At 35.5% G+C, this 24,679-nt stretch overlaps 2 protein-coding genes across 5 annotated transcripts in view; one reads left to right on the top strand and one right to left on the bottom strand.

Moving 5' to 3' along the window:
* The window catches only part of LOC138712442 (calcitonin gene-related peptide type 1 receptor-like), a 241,196-nt gene extending 226,564 nt beyond the window's left edge, over window positions 1-14,632 (bottom strand). Inside the window, exon 1 of the mRNA XM_069844263.1 lies at window positions 13,811-14,632. The gene's annotated coding sequence lies outside the window, so the exon portion shown is untranslated. The remainder of the gene's footprint in view (window positions 1-13,810) is intronic.
* Sam-S (S-adenosylmethionine Synthetase) overlaps window positions 1-24,679 on the top strand; it is a 93,947-nt gene that overhangs the window by 51,318 nt on the left and 17,950 nt on the right. For 3 of the 4 annotated variants that reach the window (XM_069844267.1, XM_069844265.1, XM_069844266.1), the window contains exons 4-5: window positions 6,286-6,408; window positions 21,405-21,517. In XM_069844267.1, the coding sequence (XP_069700368.1) occupies window positions 6,286-6,408; window positions 21,405-21,517 (236 nt within the window). Of the gene's footprint in view, window positions 1-6,285; window positions 6,409-10,458; window positions 10,572-21,404; window positions 21,518-24,679 lie in introns of all 4 variants that reach the window. The other variant, XM_069844264.1, reaches the window with a different exon arrangement.

Below are 24,679 nucleotides of genomic sequence, written 5' to 3' on the forward strand. Positions count from 1 at the left end.
GGTGAATGGGAGAAGAGTTCGGAGCAGGAGAAGATATCAGATGATAGACGACATTAAGATATATATGGATCACATGTGGAGACTAAGAGGAAGGCAGAAAATAGGAAAGATTGGAAAAAGCTGAATTTGTAGTGAAAGACCTGCCCATGGGCAGAACACGTATGTACTGTATGATATATTCCAATGAACTAAACGGGGATCTACGGACGAAGGATGAATGTATCCAACATGGCCTTGATTTGAAGCAGGTGACATCATCTAGCGATATGCAAGAGGAAGAAAGGTGAGGCAGTGTAACCAGAGATTGCGAAGCGATAGAACGTTCGCATTGGTGTCAAAAGATTGGAACGAACCAGGCTGCAATCTCAATTGAGCAACAATCAGCAGTCAACAGGTTCGATTGAAAAAATTCGCAAGTGAAATTGAGTGAAGCGAGAAAATTCACAATGTCGAGGCATATGCACCAGTCATATAAGCAACTGGTAGCAAACTATAGAACACGATAGTCACTATAGCAACCGACATGTTTACTATCAATTCATACAAGATGGCTGTTGAGAAGAGTCCCATAACAGCAAAGGTAACACTGGATTTTCAGGGTACGGGATCTGGAAAGAAAAGAGATAGATTGTCACTGCTAAGTTTATCTTAACATGAATTCTATCACAGACTTATTCACGCTCTCTCTCCAATATAGCCTACCCCGATTTTTTTTCAGGAGCCACTACATTTTACCCACACATGCAATGAGAAAACCATTCGACCTAAGATACATTTGGTACAATATACTGTATTTTCTACTGCCGAGTTAGCCTTTCGGCTAGAATGTTTAGAGACGAGTTGGCAGAGCTTGTTATCTTCACCTTTCCTAATTGTCTGCGTCTGTAGACCAAATATAAACATTCTCTTCTACCCTCTTATCATGCTTCGTTTGTATCGATACTTAACTGTAATTGGTTACAAGCGCTCTAAGACAGCATATCACAAAGTTACAATATTATCACTATAGTGGCAATCGGTTATTTCAGTGAAAAGGTTGGATTGATATATGCAGCGTAAATTAAGCAAAGATAGCCTGGTACAAGCAGTGTTAAAAAAAAATCCTACAGGTATTTATTTACATGGAAGACTCTCCTTATCTCAACCGAATCTGAAATACAGACACATCATAGCAACAAGGACAATACATAGTGAAACATCTTTTAGACTACTAGTAGACACATATGTAACCATATCATACGTGTTATGGCCTATAAGTTTACTAATCTGCTTTTACTGTAGTGTCAATGTTATGAGTGTTATGACGCATCTGATATGGTCTCGCTAAAAGTGGAAAGATTATGCAGGTTTTACCAGAACGAAGAATTTTGATTAAACTTATCTTATAGCTTGATTGGCAGCTACATTTCTGTATGGCACTTTCGTTGTCCACTATTTACCCAGTTTAAATTTTCGACAGCCTATTTGGGTGTGACATTAAATGTACCCTTGATAGCAGCGTTTGAATTGATTGACAAAAATGAGGAGAAGGAGACTGGAGAAATTTCTTATTTGACATACTAATATCCTTTTTGTTTAACATTTATATTAAAATATATACGTTTTTTATAGTTTATTATAAGTAGGGTTCGGATAAAGGAGCTGTATCAGGATAGGTATCCTTGGTCCCTGCGTTTTGTTTACAAACGTTAACTGTTTGGAAGAGTGCTCCCCACCCGCTGACTAAACATCAGTGAAGGGACAATACAGCCCTAGTTAATGTTTGTAAACAAAACGCACGGACCAAGGATGCCTATCCTGATACAGCTACTTTATCCGAACCGTAGTTACAAGATTATATATTATTCTTGTTAACGTCTATTTTCGTTGACTTCATTGTCAAACTCCTGGCATTAGAAAACAACAACATATCTGGTACCATGATAACTCTTTCTAATGTACCTTAAAACTTAATAGGTACTAGATAATTCACAAATCAATTACAAAATCGTATTAGGAACATAATAAGCATAATTATAATAATAATAATTGTGGTATGGTTCTAAAAACAAAGACAGTCTAAAATGTTTTAATATATTATTTTTATATTTTTTTAAATGTTGAAATCCAGGTTATATTTACAAACGACTTTCGGAATAAGTTCACCATGGCAAATTCACACTAGAGGAGAAAATAAAAATAAGTTTTCAGAAATACAATTTCAGGGATATATATTGCTTTTTTAAATGTTGAAATCCAGGTTATATTTACAAACGACATTCAGAATAAGTTCACCATGGCAAATTCACACTAGAGGAGAAAATAAAAATAAGTTTTCAGAAATGCAATTTCAGGGATATATATTGCTATTCAGGCCAGAGAGGTACTAATAATATTAAAAAATATAGGCTATATATTTAGAGAAGAGCATTTCCTTTTCCCAGGTTGGCAGTGAATACAGGAATGCAGAAGTTGGAGAAAAATTCCGGAAGGGGAGAAATTTTTGCGCTTCTTCCCCTTCAATCCCAAAATTGGTTTGCTTGTAATCAAACGTGACTGGTCTTGAATTCTTTTTGCGTGTATTTAGATTTATATTGTTTCGGAAATTTAAAAAGGAATAGATTTTTATACAAAATCTTCATTTCGTGCTAGGTATTGAAATTATTTTATTAATAATTTTACGGACTTAAATGTGGTGTATCGTATAACATGATTACTATGTTATGTTTTGAAGAATGTAACATTCAGGGTCAGGGACAACATTTTTTAGTCAGGTTAACAAGAAACTACTCTTGGAAAATTGACATTAGTTATGCTGCAGTGTAGCAGAAAATGATTCAGTTTTGGATGTAGCCTTTTCATTTGTTTATTATGCAATTTTTATATTGTTCCCTATTTCAAAGCTGGTACCAACAAACTATTTTGAGTGACATTAGAATTATAAGATAAGAGTTGTGTAGAACATTACGTTGCATTAAGAGTATTGATTATTCAGTCTGTGTTGAATGAGAAGCTTCCGCATATTATGCACGAAACTGCCATGAAACACAGACCTTGGTGGCAGAGGGACTGTTTTACAGTAAAGAACAAGTGACTTCGATCTGGAGTTGCGCTCGGGTGTGGGTTCGATTCCTGCTTGGACTGATTATCTGGTTGAGTTTTTTTTCCGAGGTTTCCCTCAACTTAAGGCGAATGTCAGGTAATCTATGACGAATCCTCGACTTTATCTAGTCAAATACCATCTCGTTATCACCAATCCCATCGACGCTAAATAACATACAGCATCGTTAAATAACAAAGTAAAAAAAAAATTACTTCCTAATTGCATCTTGCTGTTCGTCATAGACATGACTCATGTTTGTGACGTTGCATATAAGCAGTACATAACCATGCACACTTCTTGGAAGTAACCGACTTGCGATATACTAGACAGTATCATGTTGAGTCATACTGGTTTGGGCCAATAAAACTATTCCTTGACATTATATTATATTATATTAGTGACAATAAATGTGAAATTGCATGTCTGGAAATGCAGCTGGACTAAGGTAACAACACCTGCAAGCTAGTTTCATGTATTAGTTGTTTTGTAAGGAATATGAAATTATATTGCTCCTTAAACATTGTTGTGACATACGGGTACATGAAATGCATGTACGCATGTATTTATTTACACTGCAAGTGGGCAAGCACCCAGTGGCAGTGGTATATACAATATTAACAATACACAGTAAACAAATGCATTCAAGTTTTTATACTTGTTAGTAGTGGAAAGGTTAGTCTACACATTGACAAGTGCAGGACATTTTATTAGGATATGCTAAGCCTACCTGAAGTATCTACACATTCTGCACATTATTCCTACGCCATATACCTTGAAGTACTTAATTTACAGTTACGTCGATAATAATAATGATGATGATGATGATGGACGGGATTGCCGGAGTTTTATCTCTAAAAGGAGTCATAATTTTGCAGTTTTTTTTAATTTCTAAAACATTGAACATTTTTAGATATTTATATTTTGTTCTTTGTTCTCCTTCAGTTGGATTGTACCGTATGTCTCTAAGGGCCATATTCATAGATATCCTTAGCGCATGCTTGTGGATGATCTGATGGTATTCATAAACCAGTGTTAGCGATATGATATGAATCCTGTACAAGTAATCAGTCTATAGCCGGGGCTAGTTTAGCATGCTCGTAGCACGGGCTAGAGAAATGTCTATGCATAGCACCCTAAATGTCTTTATTTTATTAGCCCAGAGGAGAAAGCGGTTGGCCATCTCAAAAGTTAGTCAACAGTCTTATTTGTTCAAAATTTTCCCGTATATGGCAACTATGTTAAGCTATCTGTAGTTTAAACAAAGAATTAGTATCTCTGACACAGCTTCGTTTCTAGTGAATTTCAGAAGGATTGGAATTTATGATATGAGGGAAACATTACTCTGACAGATTTGTAAGAAAATAATTTTGGGGATTCACCTTGTAAAGTAAACAAAAACTAAAATTTATTGCTCATGTCTGTAGCAAGACTTAGCCATAAAGTGATTGAAAATAGAGGCATTATAAAGCACAATCTCTGCTTTAATCAGAATCTCAATTTGCATACATCTATATATTTTCAAGAATTATTATTATTATTTTATGATGCTAGATTACCCCATCCTTTGTGTCAATTTATTAGGAACAGTGTGTCGGCCTTGAATAGTGGTGTATAGGAAAATTCTCTTCGATCCCCCCCTCCCCCAAGTCATCCTTGGGCCTCCTTATGACTTAACAAGTAGATAGACCAAAGTCTTATGTTATGCATGTAATAGCAGTTTGATGATATAAGAAAATTGGAAATTTAAAATTAATAACAACTTGAAGTAAAGTTAAAAGTTATCCCTATTACAAGTCATGAAAACGACAGAGTAGTGGATGATTGTGGCTCTCACTTTCACATACAATCGGTACTAGTATCAGCAAAGATGTCAGCAGTTTTGTTACAAGCGTTAATTTGCTATAGGACCATAATGCAGTTGGAAGAATTAGGTCAGTTGAAAAAGTCCACTGAGAATTGAATGTTTTATTAGAGAGTGTCCTACTGAAAATTTAGGACTTCGTTTAATAACGACGTCTCCCCCCCCCCTCCGCTTTGCTGGGGTCATCATGACGCCATTAATTGGGAACACTATTCTGGAATAAAAACTTTTTGCAAGAATGATTTTTAATTTTTTTCTTCTAATGGCGGGCACTTAACTGTTCGTCATTGACCCACATGAAGCCAGTTGTATACACCAATTCACTGATAGTCGTTTCCCAAGGTGTGCAATAGGAGATTGGTCTGCAATACACCGTGATGAGAGATGATGGAGATTTATCGGAATGCCACAAGGGAACAGATGCTCCTGGCAGAAATCCCTGTGTTACCTGGACCACAGACTTTCTTATCAAAAGTTATAAATTGAGGGCACACCAGGGATCGAATCCGGGTCCACAGGGTTATGAGTCTAGCACTCAAGCCACCGATTCACATGGCGACATTTCTTATTGTAGGGCCTATTTTGAATTGTTTACACAAATTCCAATTTGTATTGATAGGAATGTTGGGTTAACACTTAAACAACTATGCATAGATAATATTGATTTCTTGTTTTGCAACAATTGCAATGTGATGTCGAAACAATTTATAGCATTTAAAGGAGTATATAATCGGATTGAAAAAATTAAACGTCCTGACAAAAGTTGCATCCTGGTTGAATCGAGGGCCATTGATCTTTCACTTCAGTGTGGAGATAGGCTATAATGTGCATAATTATGTTAACTAAGCCTATATAGAAGAAAGGGGTTGCATTAAACAAGGATCGCATCTGCTTTCATATTCGCGAAATTAATCGAAATATTGCTCGACATACATTGAAATTCTAATGAGAGCTAATTTCCACATTTTCTCTCTTTGTCAACTATGATAGTTTCAATAAATGCTCAATTTTTCACAAAGTTAAAAACCGGCCTTTTGTGTGTGGATATTTTGATGATTATGCAATAAATTTCGCATTCCTCATCCAAACTAAATTTTTCAATACGTACGAATTTAATGTGCAGATTACATCAAGAACATGCATATAACATTCACTAATATGGTATTTACAGAAGATTTCTTCTCTAATTTCTTTACATAATCTAGTGCAGGATGTGTGTTAGTTATGTTAATGTGATGAGGACGTGAATGTGCACGATTGTTTAAGATGCGGTATATTTTGTGTAAGGGTTATGTTAAAGGTAGAGATTATGTAAAGACTGTATCATAATTCATTGTTTCAGAGACTGTTACAAAGACTGGAATGATTCTTCTATGTGGAGAAATAACCTCAAAGGCTAATGTTGATTACCAAAAAGTTGTACGTGAGACTGTGAAACATATTGGCTATGACGATTCTTCAAAAGGTAAGATCCATTTTCAGCAAAGATTTGCTACCTATTCATTTTATTCTTGTTCAGTAAGACACTATTTCCACATCCTAGGGTAGCTATATTATTTTTTTTAAATTTGTATTACATCCTCAACTCTAGTAGTATAATGTGCGTATGCTAGGAGAATTCGCGTGTTTCCAACTACTACAGAAGCTCTACTTTATATGCAATTTAAAGTTAACATAATGAGAAAGGTGCGCCTTGAGCAGAATGGCCAGAGCATTGGCTTTTCATGCTGGTGACCCAAGTTCCAATCCTGGCGGGGGTCCACTGGAATTTGTGGTGAACAAAGCTCGTGCTTTGTAGGTTTTCTCGGGCACTCCCATTTCACATTTTTATTGATTTGCCGAGTGGATATTTTGCCTATTTGAATATGACTCCTTTCTTTTAGTATTTTATTTTAAGTCCATTCTCCTGTAATACCACCATGAATATAATTGTAGATGAAATTTTTTTATGATCTGGTTAGGAGGCTCAACTTCTAGCATAAAATTAAGTTTACATTTCACATACTTAGCAACAGTTTCTATGCTTGGGTAATATCTTTCAAGGATACTGATAGTTTAAATTAAAAATCCGAAGAGGGAGAAAGGGTGTTGTTTAGTGTCTTTAACATGTCTTACACAGTTTTATTTTTAAGCTTTGCAACAAACTTGTAATCTAAGCTTGCTCAGATTGCTAAACATGAGGCATAGCTTTCGATAGAAAAGCAGACAATGTTGATTTGTATTAATACATAAACACTACCTTTCCATTTCATAACGGTTAACTGTTCGTGTTGTGTGCCATCATGTAGGCTAACTGGCAGGAAATAGTGCCTAATATGCAGTGGCGTACGCACAGAATTTTGTCAAAGACGGTGTCATTATTAAAATTATACAAAGATGACGTATGATGACGCAGAATATCTGCATGGAAATATCATATGTACTTCGGTACATTATAGTAATTATTAAAATTGTTTACAATTTACATTGTCAGTATTTTAAATCTTGTATATTATAATCATCATCGGAGGATGTGAAATTAGTTCTGGGAATAATGTTCACAACAACATCGTCATGCTGCAGTTGCGAAGAAATATTTACCAATGTGAAATTTTCACTAACCTCTCGAGAATCATTATGCGACCTTTTGCTAAAAGAATTGTAAAATTGAGCTTTACAATCGCTTTGACATAAAGAACCCAGAATGATAATGTGAACTTTATATTAAAAATATAAACAAATCAACGTTTCACAATAAAGTCAGAACTCAAAATAATGAACAGGTGAATTAGTGAATACTGTCCTTAAAATTAGTTTAAATTGACAATGAACAATATTTAACATCTTCACTGCAGAACTGTCAAAACAAACTTTTCAGTGTTTCACAACAAGTTAAATTTTCATATTGTGTCAGCTTAATAATTTTTATTGCAAGATCGGTACCAGGTGGTAGGTTTCAAATAGAGAGAGCATTGTTATAATTCGAATGTGCCAAAGCACATGGATTATGTTGAAAGAGGGGTAGGAGGACTATGTCTTGTGTGGGTGTAGATTTTGTTACTCTGACATTGAAAAATTAGAGAAGGAAAAACTATTATGGATAAAAAAAAATACTCTGATCTAAATATGTCATTTATTTTATTTATTTATTTTTCTTTTTTCAAAATGTTCTAAGGGGGTCCCCCACATCTCCCTTGCGTACGCTCCTGCTAACATTTGTATTATATCTTTTCATTATTACACTCAGCTGATAGCAGTATACCCAGAAATCTTAAGAAGTATGATGTAGACTTACTATCGAAAGATGTGTCGAATGTTTCAGAAATGGTGGTTACTATGTAAAGATACACTGCATGTTTTCTCAAGTGGAGCAAATGTGTCCACCACTGTACCACTAGTTGAAGGTATTGCAAAGCATAAAAAGTGACATTGAACTGTTGTAGTTACTTGAAAAATAATCTTGTTATAAAAGAAACAGGACTTCAGAAATCTCTCAAGATGGCTCATGCTAGAAAGTTTGATTTTAATGCAATTTTATCAGTAATTAGTCAGTTTTAGGTGAAGAAATCTTAATTCATTTTTCAGTACTAGTAACTTATTCTAACAATGTTACAAGTAAGTTCCCAATGGCTTTTATTTTCTCCATCTAAATTTTCTGTCACAGTTGGCTTCTTTGCCATATAACATCCAATGGTGTCCTTCTGCATTTGAATGTACAGGGCTCTCCATATATAAACACTTTCCTCACACTGTAAGCACATACTATTATTCGCCTCGCACAGTTACTGAAAAATTGGTAGCAGATTTTATGGTAGTTATTTACAGTAGTGACTTTTAGTTGTAAAATCTGTTAGGGGGGAAAATGATTATAAACAATTTAGAAATAAATACAAGTGCACCTTATCTGTATTGCAAGATACATTTTAATTGAACTTCTGTTTTAATACACTCGAATTTGAAATAGACGGTTAATTGCAGAATGTTCGAAATTGCTTTTAGATATCTTCTTACACTTTTTGCATAACTCGCAAAACTACAAACTACAAAACTCATTGCAATATGCTACACACCATTTTCAAACATGATTACAAAAGATAAAATAGCTTCCACTACACTATACACGAATGAGTAATCCCTTCATTGTTACAAACAATTATAAAAGCATAATACATTACGCACGAATGAGTAATCCCATCAGTAGCTCATGATAGACTGAGGTTAACTGCATGCATGCAACATTGTACAAACACCCTTGGACTTTGGCGTGTACAACAGGTGCACTGTAAAAGGCAATGTTTCTGCACATCCCGTGACATCATGTATGGAGGACTCTGTACATAGTAAGTCTGGTGTGAGTTAAGATTATTAGTACATCATTGGTAGTAATGAGTACCCCATCATCGGAATGGTAGATACCAGAAAGGTTTTATCTGGAGAAATAGAAAATCCAGATGTTGAATTTCAAAATACCTACTGTAGATAAGCGTCAGATTTAATACAGACGAGAATTAGTAACACATTGTTGTAGCTACACCATTTTGGTGTAATAGTTTAGAAAAATATTACAATCTAAAGAGTAATTACATACATTTATCAAAATAATAAGTATGTATTGAAGGTAGCTAAAGTTTCCTGTGACCCTTAGCTGCATAATGAATTAATATTAGAGGTTTTAAGTGAAGTACATAGTATGTAAAACATTTTGGAATTTTTCCGAAAGTGATATTCGATAGATATTATGCCATGGCCGAAAATTTCAAATGCATTTTATTGTATATGCAAGTGTAGATATTAATTTTGATAATGCTTGAAGTGCTTGTTTCTTTTCTTTTTTTCCCCTACCTCTTTAAATGTCACGTTTATTCACAAAATAACATTTTGTCCTTTGGCAATTGTCTGCTAAAAGGAAAAATTACTCCAGTACTGTACTTTGTTCCATAATGTATATCAGGAGACGTAAACATTGCCGGTAGAGGAGAGAAGTATAAATTGCTATTCACCCAGTGGCAGAGGTCTCATTCCATCTTGTCTTGAAGTTGTGCGTGGTTAGAATGCTTCAGACCACCCAACTTCAAGATAAGTGTGGAATCAGACGTCTGCCTTTGGTTCAATAGTAATTATCCTTCTCTCTGCCAGCAGACGTTATGGAACGAAGTATAGATGTTGTGTGGTATTATAAGTATTATAGTAGCCTACATTGTAGTAAGTTTATTTAGTTTTTATACATATTTTAAAATTTGTTTTTGTGTATATATATATATTATCCAAGCTGTAGTTCAAACGGGAAATTTCGTTACACCAATTACAGTAAATCGAATTTCAGTTAAGATACAGTACTCTTTTCTTCTTCCCCTAATTATGATATTGTTCTGAAGATAAGAGTGTCAGCGTCATACATTTGAAACAGCTAAGACTTGATTTAAATCATTGCAGCCCAGCTAGCTAAATGAAGTATCATGAAGTTGGGTCATGAATTTGTCTTGGTAGCTTGGTCGCTTGACCCAGGTTAAGGCTAGCTTTGTGTTGCCACCTTTAGGCTTCGATTACCACACTTGCAATCTGCTGTTGGCCATGGATGAGCAGTCTCCCAACATCGCCAGCGGTGTTCACAAAAACAAAGAAGAGAAGGATATTGGTGCGGGGGACCAGGTACTGCAGTCTTCTTGTAATGGGTCTGGGAGGTATTCCGAAATTTGCAGGTTGTCTGAATTGTTGAATAAATGTTGATATGCAAGAAATGGGGTTGAGACTTAACATGCTTCTAACTGCAGGGAATGTGGCTTCACTGAATTGTTCAAATTCTGTTCACACTTTGCCAAAGTGTTGTAAAACAACTTCAATTGTGAAATTTTGATCTGACATTGCTTGGAGAAGTCGAAAGTAAACATTCTATGTGCTTGTTGGATTGTTATGGTTAAATGGAAGTCAGAAGAACTGTTAGTAAATGAATTATGTATAAATGTGGTGCATGGGAGTGTTAAATTCTATTGTCCTTGATGCTTGTATGGTAAGATTGGTCTGCATGGTGGGGAAATTGCAGGTTGTGTTCTTCGGTTTTATATAAAAAAAACGCCAAGTATATAGGAATATCAGATTTTAGTTCTTAACAGCTGTCATCATCTGCACACTACGAAGAAGATGCTTTAAACTGATGGGCAGGTAGTTTCGAACTATTTATATTCTTTAATTTGTTTAATGTGTTACAGTTATGTACATTCCTAAATCAATATTTGTTGAATTGATTTTCAGATGAATGGACTCCGTACAGTTTGTCATTTCTTTCAGGATGTATGAAGGAGTAAATGTTTGTGCTACAAAAATTATGAAGTAATTTGTTGTTACCTTACTATTTAGTCAGCTCATTTGCCAAAGGATGTTTTCTGACGTAATTTGTATGATAAAAGATAATTTTATTAATGTGATGTGAAACAGTGGTTTGGCTGAGTGTGTCCGAAGGGTATGCATGTATTTACTGCAGACAGTCTGTAATAACATTTTGCAAGTTCAGCAAGTAAACATTGGAACACTGTTTAGTATGTCATCAGCATTTAAATTCGTCTTTCTGTGTTACAAATAACTGAGAAAATTGCTCTCCCTATGTGTGATGACTGAACAGATGTAGTTCCTCAGCAGACCTTACTGGATTGAATATTAAGTCAAGTCTTAACTACCTCTGTTTTAAAATTGGAACCATCTTCAATTTATAATTGTATGATACAAATTACTAATATGCAGCAGTGAAATATCCTACAAGCAGTACTTTTTGTTCCGAAATAAGTGTATAAAAGGATGAAAATTGGGATGCAGAGGAGAATTGATGCGAAAGTTTAATATAAATATTTATTTTATAAAGAAAAAATTATAATTATATCTAGGTATGTTCGCAAGTACACAAATGTTCTAAGTAGAAAGCTGAGTACCACCTCTGAAGACTGAAATTGAACCATGTCACCTATTAATACTCGTGAAGTATGCCACTGGCTGGCTATAGATTGTCACCCATCAACTAGGCTATACACTTAACTGCAGAACACGTGTGCACATTGAAATACACATGAAAATAGACATTTAGAGCTTTTCAGTATAAAATTACGAAAGCTTCAATTTACCTCCTCTATAAATCGTCAAAACTGTTTAAGCTTCGCTGCTAAATGTGGAGATATTCACCATAAAATTCTTAACAGGGCTGTTCTTGAATTAAAAAAAGGCATGCTGCTCGAGTATTTGCAATTTAATCTTTTTTCTTTTTTATACTTTGCATGAAATGTTTGTACTCCTGACATTCGAGAAATCTGGTAACTTATACGATGTCATTCAGTAGGAGTGGCTGAAATTGTGTGTTCAAAACAACTTAAAGGAAAAACGAATGTGACATATGAATTCATTACTTGTACACAAATGGGGGAGATTAAAAATGCGGGGAGTATAAATACAAAAGTAGTTAATTCACCAGCGGGCGTGACTGTCTCACGTATGCTCCCCCTCCCCAATCACACCACCGACACTATGCGCATGCGCACGCATTTTCTTCTTGTGCTGAACTGAACACGTGTTATTGCTACAGAGTCCAGGGAGTCACATAGCATTTTATATTAAATATTAATTTAATTTAATTTAAATATGAGGACAGTTGAAGGGTTGATAGGAAAAAAAAAACCCATGTCAGTTTTAGCCGAAAATGAGATATTGGTACTAATGGAAAGCTAAAATCATGTGGCGTCTGTGTATGCTTAAAATACAAGCAATATATTGATAAAGCATTGGGGTATTTATACCTAAACTTTAAGTTTCTTATCCTTTTACATAACGAGATATAATGTTTCTTCGCTCCCCTGAAAAAAGTGTTTTTTTTTTTTACATGGGTTGTTTTTCCTATCAACCCTTCAGTTCCAGTGAAGATAGATATCGATTGTGACTTAGAAAGAGACGATGTTGACATCTTGTAAAGTTATATTCACTTAATTTGTTATTGTTACAGCTGCTCTTTGAGTGCACATGTCCGCAACCGTAGCCGTTATAGCTATACCAGTAGCCGCTTGTTAAAGAACGCGCCTACTGCAGGGGGGGGGGGTAAGAGGGGTATAGCATGCGCGGCGCGAGGAGTCTGAGCTGAGTTGCTTGTAGGATACCTATACCAACATATTACTCGCGACTTGTTTAAAAACTGCAGTGTCATTCTTCATGTGTGCACTACCACGCCTCGCACTAGTGCCTAGCCGTTCCTCCGCCCGATAATAGGCTCCTACCTCGGATATTGATAAATTCTTCCCTTTTTACCGTTAACAAGTGTTAACTCGTCATTGGACTTCTCTTAAACTTTAATAAGAAGACTGTTAATAGAATCGGTTTCTTTCTCTGCTTAGGAAAGAGAATGTTCGAATAGGTTTCTCGTTTAACAGATGATCTAGAATGACTTGCCAGTTTGCCACATTCTGTAGACATAATATAATCATTGATACATATGGCAGAATGGTAAATGTATTCTACTTCAGCTTCTCTCGGGCGTTCTTACATATTCGGTTTGATTTTTTATAACTGTATTTTTCAGTCTTTCTGTCATAGTCTCTACTGCCGTTTTCATCATTCACATTTGTCTAAATTCACTGACATTTTATGGGTATTGTATATACATTATAGTGCGTTTGAATTAACAAGAGTACATAGATATAACAAATCAAGTAATGCTTTCCGTTCTGCACGTTTAGCTCACAGTATCAAGCCTTCAACTGACGTTTTCAATGTCGACCATTGTTGCCAACACATCGCCCTACATTGTCGCCAACTTTTCATAAAAAAGTAGCTAAATCTCCCCAAAGTTTATTAAAAAATCCCCATAAATGTCGCTAAAAATTAATAAATATCAGTAAATAAAAATAAGAAAAACATACCTATGCAAGGAAAAACATCTTTCCTCGTCGTCATCTTCTTTTGTGTTGTCTGGTTGTGTTGTTAACGGCTGTGATGTAGAGGTGGAAGGTGTGGGAACAGCTGATTGTGAATACACTGCACTTGATACAATCATTGCCGCTACACTTTCTGGCAAATTGTGTGGCAATTTTCACGTAAGCGTTTAAGAGAATTCCTAATGTATACTATAGATGTCACAGTTTCCGTATTAATCTCATTTCTTAATTTAGATTTTACAGTGCTAAGCTGGCTAAAAAGTCTTTCCACCTGCATGGAAGTGAAAGGACCTTCATTGCAAAACCGCTGCGGTGCGCGAGCTTACTTTTGAAAATTATATTTTACTTTATTTGGCGAACAAAAAGGGACGGCTCTAACTTGGTGCTTTTTTTTGTCTCGGAATGTTTTTTAAGATCATTGAGTTTGGCATACAGTTCACCTTTGCAATAAACAGTATACTTTTGTGTTATCTGAATCTACGGGCCGTATATTGCTGCTCCCACTCTTTACGGTAGTGTTGTTGGTTCTTGGGCTTTTCCATATTGAAATGTTTCAATACACTTGCACTAACACTTTTTTAATATTTATATTAAAAGATATTAAAACCAGAAAACTACAAAACTACAATCTCACTGCTGAACATATATGCTTCACTACAACGAACTGTCGGCACAGAATTCCAAAACTCCTCTGCCACGTGTCGGTTCTAAGTGGGAAAATCTCCGCCTTGCGGGGAAGAACGAAGATTACACCAGCTGCAGCTCGTGATTCGTCACGTGTCAACGTTCCCACCGCCCTCAGTAGCAATGATAGATAGAGAGAGCGAGGGAGAGAGAGAGAGAGACCTCAAGTCTCAGTTCTGACATATTCAAGTTATTTTGTTTTCAAGTAGGATAAAATGGCGTCGGTGGATGTTGTGCAATTAGGGATTTCTGTAGTACCAAACCTCCGTGCCAGGGAAATGATAAATATATTGAAGAAATGAAAGACGCGTTGTTCAGTATGGGTTAGGGATTAGCTTAGTTAGAGAAATACACGACCATTGACCATTACAAATAGAATAAGTTAAATCTTCATTCAGATTTGATAATTCTTATCGCAAATGTAATGAAACATAAGCGAGTCTGATTTACCATAATTGAAAATGATTATCTTGAAGCTGTTAGAGTTCCCAAAAAAAAAAAAAAATCTATCAACCACACTGAACCATGCCAGTTTCGGCGATAAACTTCATCCCTTCAAGCAACGCTCTTCTTTTCTTAATCTTTCTTATCTTCCTCACTTCTTTTCTGTCTACAGTTTAATGGTTTTTATTATTGCCTTTCATAGGCTATTTTGTGTGTCCACGTTAAAATCTCTGCTGTTCAGTTCTACAATGAACTCTTCTTCCTTGGCGGCTTCCTTTGCATTTTTATTACGAAACTTTGCAGTTTCTATGGGTATAATCCGCAGGCCTTCCTGAATTTTATACAACTTCAGAAACTCAAATACTTGGTCATTATTTCACTTACTACTGTTTCCTGTTATTTTTACATTCCCGGTAGAACAGAAAAACAATTAGCTGTTAATTTAATGCTCATAAAACAGTTGTTAATTTGAATTCCCGCGCTTTTCTCCTTGAATTCAAGTTATCAAGTGACGTTCACACTTTTCAAGTGTCCTTTCAAGTCAAGTAAAAAGTAGAAAGGGATCCAACTTCACTTGAAACTTGAATTCAAGCCGTTAATTGAGTTCAAGTCAACTTGAAACATAGTTCACACTTTTCAAGTGACTTGAATTCAAGTTGAATTTTTTTAAACTTGAAGGAAAGAAAAAAAGTGAAAAATCTAAATATCGGTAGAAAAGTCGCTAATTGCATTTTACAAAATTTGTTGCCGAGACTGGTTTAAAATTCCCTAGACTTAGCGACTTATCGCTACATATGGCAACACTGATGTCAGCTGATAACTAGAGGAATAATTTAACCACACATCAACGCTACGACATCTTCTCATTGCATAATCGCGTCACGAGGTACGCATAATTTACTATTGCGTCATATTTAGTGTTGTGGTCGAGATGGGGGGGGGATTGCTGCAGAGTCTGGCGGGCAGATATGAGAGATGTGTGATACTGTCGGGACCAATGTTGTCAGACGCGACACTAAGAATTTTCCAACAAAACTAAGAAAACTTACCTACCTTGCAATTATTTCAGGAATCCTTTGTAAACTTCAAATCATTTGTGTTTACAATAAAGGGAGAAAATTTCCTCGTGCCGCTCGTAATGCTGAATCGCTAGATGCAGAACCAAATTGGAACGAAAACCTAGTTTTAGTGCAGAACCACGCTAAAGTAATCGAACTGTAAAACTACTTTTAAAATTAGTCTTTAATGAGTAATTAATTAGGGACTGACTTGAAATTTTGTGAATTATACTTTTAAAATGGCGCTCTTTGCTAAGTTTTCCCCTAATCCTCTTTATGGAACTTCCCTCTGCCCCTGAAAATTTCCACTCGTCTGACAACGCTGATCGGGACATTTTAGCATCTCAACAACTTCAAGATTGGTGGTAATCCCGTGCAGCATTGCCAGCCATAACTCTTACAGGATATTGCGACAATTTTCCTTAATTGTATCATTATTCAGAATTCATTCTACTTCGTTTTGCGTATGAAGAAATTATCGTCTTAATGGAAAACGTTTGAATTTATTCCATTATTTTGGTACTCTCTGAATAAACGTTTGAAATATGTTGCTCTTCCCGTAAAGATATTCAGAGGAGAGTCCGGGTACTTCTCTAGTCAGTAGTAAGCTTGCGTCTTAGTTTCCTAATTAATCACAATAGTCTGTTCGTAGCTGCTGTTGATACTTTTTCTTTGTGATAAGTGATTAAACGTTTATTATTGTGTGAAGTTTTGATAGTATGATATTATTAATATTGTATGTTTGCGATGATTTTTGGAAAATCCGATAATTTTTAGATCATATTTTCATGATTCTGTGTTCGAAGGTTGGCAACGCTGATGCCACGTACACTCCGATTAAAAGACACTGGCAAAAAGACGATGGGAGATTCCGCTGATTTTTCTTTCTTTCTTCGCCTTGATAGCTATACACCGAAATTTTCAGCATTTATATTCTGTTGAGTGACTACCACTGAAAGCAGAGTCTTCTCTTTGAAAGGCATATCATTAGCCCAGACGAGACTCTTGCTTCCCCTCTCGACTTCAAAGCTGTAATGATACTAACTAAACTAAAGAAAGTAAAGGTACAGGAAAAAAAATTTTCTCGTAAGCGGTGGCAAGATTTGTAAAGTGTGTAGGGAAAAATCTCAGTTCAGCGGACTTAATCAGCATGTGGAGACAGCAGTGGAATATATTTTTAGTGGTAAAATCAACATGGTTGCTGTGAGAGTCGTGAAAATTTTTCATGAGATGACTAATTGAAGAGACACTTTGTTCTCCGTTTTATTTTGTATACATTGTTTCCTGAATAGCCCATCTAAATCATTCTTAGTTCAGTATGAAGTGGAATGGTTTAGATTCTAATATTAACTTACATTCTTTCATCTTGGATTGCTGTTCTGAATGCTAGTGTAGGTAAGGTATTTGGAGAGGGTGAATGAGTACTTTGTGGTGGGATGGGAATTCGGGTATTGCACACGGAAATTTGAAGCTACCAGACAAATTCGTGCCGTTAGATTTTCTTATCAGTAATAAGTAGAGGAAGTTAATTTGGTAGATATTGATTCGAAACTGTCCACTTCATTAGATAAAATGTTCTTCGAACTTGCTATGGAGAAAAGTAGGCCCAAATAATGTAAAGAAGTTATAAATAGAGCATTCTTTTAATACACTGCATTTGTTTTGAAGTAAAAAGTTTTCAATTCAAATTAAGTGAAGGTAGTTTGAGACAGGTACAAGAAAGTTTCTCATATTTGATCAATTCTATCACTTACACCAGATAAAGAGAAAGTATTGTGATCCTAAAAGAAATAGTTCCAATGTTTGAAGCTTTCAGATCTTGGGCAATGTTACTCTGATTGAATTTGCAAATAGTTTCGAGACATCGGAAAGACAGAATTTCACCACGTAGTCATAAAATTCTTAAGGATACAATTACCCTGTAAACCCTGAAATAAAGTTACGGTACTCAGAATAAAAATATATATAGTAATATATTTTGTATAGTACAAGTTTGCCTTAATAGATTTCCGATTAAAAATAGAATTATCTGTGCTTGTACTGTATATCCTGGTATTCATCTAAGAAACCACAAGTTTTATTTCATCATCATTAAAAATACTTCTGGAATTTTGTTTTCCTTGTTACATGCTATCATATAAACTTGCAACAGAAACAGAGAATTTATCAGATACTTTCCATTGTTGTGACGTTAGAAGAGTTTTATTTTTTATTATGCACGGACATAATTATGTGAAAGAGAAGTATTCACGCGTCTAATTGTGACCTGCTTTCCATTACTGTGATAAGCTTCTGTTTTTGATTATGCACGGACATAGTTGTGGATGGAATATCCGTGCGTCTTTGCCCAAGTATCATAAAGTTGCGTTGAATATTATGCTCATGTTTATATAAAATAATGTAACACATTCCTGGAAATCGAAGTTGATTGGTACTGAAGTGTTGTACTTCGAAACTTGTCTCGCAGACAACAGCAGTGTCTGAAAATAATAAAGCTAAGAATGAACGTGTTAAAGAGGACGCTATATCAAAATAGAACATTATTTCTGTTGCCCTTGTTAATGGTGTCAAGACTAGAGGCAGAGGAGACGTGGATTTGGATTATAGTTGAACTGTCTCATTACATGAAGTACCTATAAATAAAAGCAATGTACTTAATGATGCAAAAATTATTATTTAAGAGTTTTTCACCTAAAATACTTCACCACGTTTCGAGTATGTCTTGGATAACAGGAGTTATTGGCTCTCGTCATTTCGTTTGTGTATATTCTTTTTCTTCTAAAGAACTGAAAACATTTTGTTCGTAGTTTTTAACGTCAAAATTGTGTTGTAATGTTTCTGATCTTCTATACAGCAATTAATGACAAATGGAAACCATGTAGACTATTATGTCGTAACAATGTTTGCTTCAAACATGGTTTGGTACATTTAAAGCGTCTCATTCTGTTTAAAAGATTTTAATTTCTCAGTTCTTAGGAATTGCGTTTAATAATTTCCTGCATTAGGCCTTCACAAATCCAGATAGCTGCAATGATAGATACCAAATGTGAAATTCCGAAGAAGTGACTTTCTTGGTTAATAATTTCACCTCTGAATTGGGAGTTAGAGCAGATAGAAAACCCTTGCAGTAGAAATTTTATAATTTCAAATGGCACCATGGATAATTTGACAAATCTTAACTAAATATGTTAGTTTAATGTCTCTATAATACATATAATGAGGAAGTGTGTTTAACATTAATGAAAATATATCCATTTTTGTAAATAAAATGAAACCTTTATTTTACATGGTCATGAAATTTAATTTTTATGTGTTGAGAGTTTTTATCAGTGTTCGTAGCCAGTATTAATATTTCTTTTTATTTAAATCAGCATTTAACTTCATAGTCAATCGGCAGTGTAATTGCTTATACATAGAATTCCAGAAAATGAGTCAGTTTATATAGGATGTATAAGAAATTTGTCTTTGTGAAAGGTTCACTACGTTATTTGGTGGAAATACATCTACAGTGACCTTACTACATATATGGTGGCGCACAAAATGTTGAACCATTTATATTTCAATTTATTTGAATACTATGACACATAACATAACGAACTACATAGACTTAGAATCACAGACTTGTGGAGAATTGATGTTGGAATGGAATTTAAATGAGGGGGGGCATCGACGGCCCAGCACTGCGACCTATTGAGATATATTGCGTTAACCCTCGATATGGAATGAGTTGCAAGCCACAGATCCCCTACGCGCACTGCTCTAACCACATGATTCCCTTAACGATCGGTCCCTACAACCGACAGAATCCATATACCATTCCTGCTTCGGCAAATTCCCCCAAGGCCCCTCTGTTGGTCAGAGGCAAAACTCCTCCCCCGAGTAGGTCTGCCTCAGGTACCATTGCAGAAACCATCCAATATCACTGAACTACATTCCACAGAGGCTGGTCGAGAGAGTCAGCAGCTTCGAGAGGCCGCCAGTGGAGTGATCTGAAAAACTAGAAACGGGATGATGAGGGAGAGGAAAGGAAGTGGTGAAGATGAGTGGGGTTCCAATCGCCTGATAAAGTTACCTGATATTCATCCATAGGAGTGAGGGGGGAAAACCACCGAAAAAACCTCACCCAGACAACTTGTCCTGTCCGGGAATCGAACCGGGACTGCTGGTTCGGAGTTAGACTCCCCAACCCCTCAGCCACAACGGAGGACGAGAATTGATGTTAATGAAGAACTTGTTCAATGTGGTCACTGTTTTGCCGCACTAGCTCTTCGACAAGAACATTCACTATTCTGTAATACTCGCCGACATATCTTCATCGATTGTGTTGCACGTTTCCACAATATGGGATCCGAGTTCCACCAGATCTTGAAGATGCTGATAGAAGACGTGTTCTTTTAAGATCCCCAAAGAAAATAATCGCAGGGATTGATGCTGGTGGTGCAAGGTGACCAAATTTGACCATATTGATGATGCTGAGGAAAGCAGTGGGACAACACTATTTCACCAAACATTTGATGCAAAAATTGGAGAACAATTGTGTGTGGTTGGACTACATCCTGCATAAACCACTGCGTGTGCATTGGAAATCGAGTGGCATAAAGTGCAGGAAGGAATTCGTTTCGCAACCTGGTCATGTGCTGTTCCGAGAGAGACGTCGCCGCATTTGTTCGGACATTGTTCAGTTATTTTCGAATTGCTGCGACAATCTGTAGATAGTGTTTTTAGCTGGAGGACACCTTATGTTGAAATGTCTCTGTGTAATAATCACACTCTTTGTTTCTGAATATAAAAGCACTAACTTCGCTCTCTGTTGAGTAAGCCGTCCTCTGTCCCCCATCTTAATCAACTGATTTGTGCTGAGCCCTTGTGGACTCTCCAGGGACCACTGCATTTATGAGCGGAGTTTGAAATGTATCTCTTTAATAGTATAGCCACAAAATCAAATGGTTCAACATTTCGTGTGCCACTCTGTAGATCAACGGAGCAACTTTTGTGCGTTAAAAAAATTCACGCTAAAATCTGTTCATGAAATCCCAGGCTCTCTAGTTATAGTTACTGTTGATGTTTTTCACACTTAATTTGAAGATAAATTTAGGATTGGAAAGTGTTTATTTAGTTATAAATGATTCCTGATGTTTTATTTTGAATTTTATTTAATTATATGACTTGAAATTTTTGTCCGCAAATATCCCCACAAATTTTAGACTCATAGTTAAGTAACTTCAGACTTTTATACATAAAAATGAAATTAGGTGTAAATTAGGCAGTGGGTTTACCTGTTACTGAACTAATGAGCCTTTGTTTATCTTGTAATCTGAAAATCGATATACTCTGTGTTCATGATATTGTTAGTGTGTAAGTACATGTTGTGCACGTCTGTTCTTCTCTCTCAGGTTTTGATTACAAGATCTGCAACGTATTATTGGCTCTTGACCAGCAGTCTCCTAATATTGCTGCAGGTGTACATCTCAACCGTAATGATGATGATGTTGGTGCTGGTGACCAGGTGAATTAATTGTCCATTCATTTACTGTCGTATAAGCCTGATGTTTTTCTTTTAGGTTGTGGTGCATCTGCGATCTTTTAACAGCTGCATTTGTAAATACCATTCATGCTTGCTTCTCATTCCTTTTTGAAAGTTTAGAATTGTTTTTAAATATTTTAGTGATTTCACAAACTGAAAATATTACTTGCATGTTTTTATTTTTTCACCCGCTCTTTTTTTATACATTTTCTTTTGATGTATGCATGTAATTTATTTTGTTTTCATATTGTATAAAATTAGAGTTTATTTTTCTCTGTATTGCAGATGGATAATTTGTGTTAAAGTTGTATTAGGTAGCAGTTTTAATTTGTGAAATATAATTAGCGTTAATTTTGGGAGGGGATGTTATGGGAAGGTGAAGTCCTTTGCAGAGAAAACACCTCCTCCATAAATATCCATAATTATCTTTTGTCCAGTAAGTCCAGCATCACTCTGAAATAAACATCCTTTGTTAATTTCCGCTATATTGGAGAATTACCACTGCAGCTTTGAACCGTGCTGTTACGTTTACCGCCAAATTTAACTACATACACAATGTTGCCAACATAAGAACATGATTTTGGTCTGTGGTATCGTTAGAAGGAGAAATTTGTTTCTATTTCTCTCTACCTCCTTCGTTCTGAAGAATACTAAGAGATAGCACCACTGTTACTCTCATCTATTGCAATGATTTTTCCCTGGACCACCGATTTGCTCGGACAACATTTCTACACATAAGAGTAAGACAGATCTTACAAGCGATCTCCAGTTACTAAAGTATGGTCATCAAAATTGTGTATCCATTTTATCTCGAACTAAAATCTCTCTCGCATTTTCTTTTATTTCATCACGGCCAAATGGATTTATCTCTTCGGTATCGATGTTTCTAGTCGGTCATGGCCTTCATTACAGTTTTTGTTTCGTAATATTGATGGGTGGTAATATAATTAAAGTGGTGAATAATTTCATGGCCCCTAAAAGTTTTTTTTTTTTTTTTTTTTTTCCCCCGTAAAAGGCAGGTATTTTGTCTAGGCCACAAATAAAACCGCAACGCGGTCATAATTATGTACTTAATGCTTTGGTGACACATTAACCGGAAATTTACTTTCCGTTATTTAAATGATATTCCGTGAACCACACCTTTTTCCTTTTTATTTTGTTGTCATAGCCTACTTTAAGATCTTACTACATAAGCATTTTCTATTAGTGCATTCAAAATATTGTCGTTGTACTGCATAAATCTTGCACTTGACTAACAGAGTGATTTATTTAAGAATATAGTCGCGAATTTTACTACCACAATTTCAATTGTCTTTGTTTAACATGGCTCGGTACGGCCCGGTGACTAGTGGCCAGCGAGTAACGTCGACTATCGACATTGCTCTGCCGTGGGTATTATCCAGTTGTTCCTTAATTTCTTGTTTTATCTAATTTCTTCCTGCATTTAAATAATATGTAGCCAGACCTCTCAGCAAATAATATCATGCAAACTTAAGAGTAGTAAATACTGTACAAATAAACGTCACTGATAAGGCTTATCCGCAAGTAGAGAATTCAGGTTTTATCAGAAAAACTACGATATCTAATCTGAAACCTCTCAACCAGGGATCTCTCAACTTTTTTGCTTGGAGTGCTTGATTTATGAATTCAAAGGATTTTATGTGCAATACATTCATAATTGATTAATGTCACCTTATGATGTTTAATCCAAGTCGCAGCAAGACAGGTTCTACTTTCATCGCCATTCTTTCTATATACACCTCACTTTTATTTTTTTTAAGCAATCAGACTTTTTTAATTCTGAAACCATAACAGCCTAATTGTTGTATTCTATACGAAAATATTTCCCAATAAAATATGAAATTCAAAGCGAATGTAAATTATATGCAGCTCTGAAGTTTGATGTGTTATAGTAAAACAATCTTAAGGCAACGAAAATGACTTTGTGCAGAAGAAAATATGTTTACAAGGGTAAAAAGAAGCCTGAAGGAAAGAAAGCGAATCATAGCCAAGATAGAGAAGTTGATTATGTGTATTTACAAAGAGAAGGAATATGGGTTTCCGATAGCTTTGAATCTGACTAACAGTTTGAACTATTTATTTGTAGGTTGAGGTAAATTCAGTGGGTGACAACAGACTGAGGACCTTGTTAGCTTGTACTGGAAATCTAGAGAGAAAATGACGATCGTCAATTCTCACCATTGGAAAATAATTAAATAATACATTTGAGAAGTACAGTTTAGAGGTCCTTGTAAACTTACTATTCATTCCACATCTTTCGTTTATCACATCATGTTCTTGAACTGTTACAGTGAAAATGTGTAAGGGTCGACATTTTATCTCTGACTCCGAAGTCTGTAAAGCTGTTGCATGCTATTACTTGCATCTGACTTCTGTCTCTGTGTATATATATTGTGTATGTTGTCTCCTCGTCTTTGTCTAAATATTAGAAGTGTTATGCTGTGTGTAGACCAAAGTCAACTCTGTCATGTGCTAACCAAAACCATTGTGTGCGAGCATGAATTTGTTTCGTTTGAATGATTCTTATACTTGTGTAACTTCTGAAGTAGTTGCACACTTTGCAAGTATTAGAAACTAACATTATTTGGCAAACTACTATGGGAGCCTGCTTGCTACTGTGTTGCTATTGGTTTGCCTTGGCATGTCTTACGAAAAAATATAATCATTGAAATGTTTTCAGCAGTAATTTTATAGTAATAGCTTACATTGTTATGCAGTCAGGAAGTAAGGTTTCCAATAGGAGAGACCATATATTTCATTATATTTATTTGCTAAGGTTACATACTGCCAAATAGGCTGCTATTCTTTACATATTCAGTGACCAGGTTTAGACACCATAGTTCAAGAAATTGTAACTCTTGTCAATTTATAGCTATCTCGTGCATTAGGGTGGTCCAAATTTTTTATGAAGCACTGGGCACCCCTCTATTTTGTTACATGTCATGAGAGTGGCACACTGGAAAAAATTCAAGTTCCAAGTGCAAATGGAAAGCAGTGCTCAATGACACACTTTTTAAAATTAATTATTCTTTTTCGGAATAATTGTATTTTGTTTTCTTTGATACATGCTAGATTGTGAAGAAAATTCATGTGACTATGTGAAAGCAAGAAGAAGAAATTCCA

The sequence above is a fragment of the Periplaneta americana genome, chromosome 13 (genome assembly GCF_040183065.1).
Source record: "Periplaneta americana isolate PAMFEO1 chromosome 13, P.americana_PAMFEO1_priV1, whole genome shotgun sequence".
Taxonomy (NCBI): Eukaryota; Metazoa; Arthropoda; class Insecta; order Blattodea; family Blattidae; genus Periplaneta; species Periplaneta americana.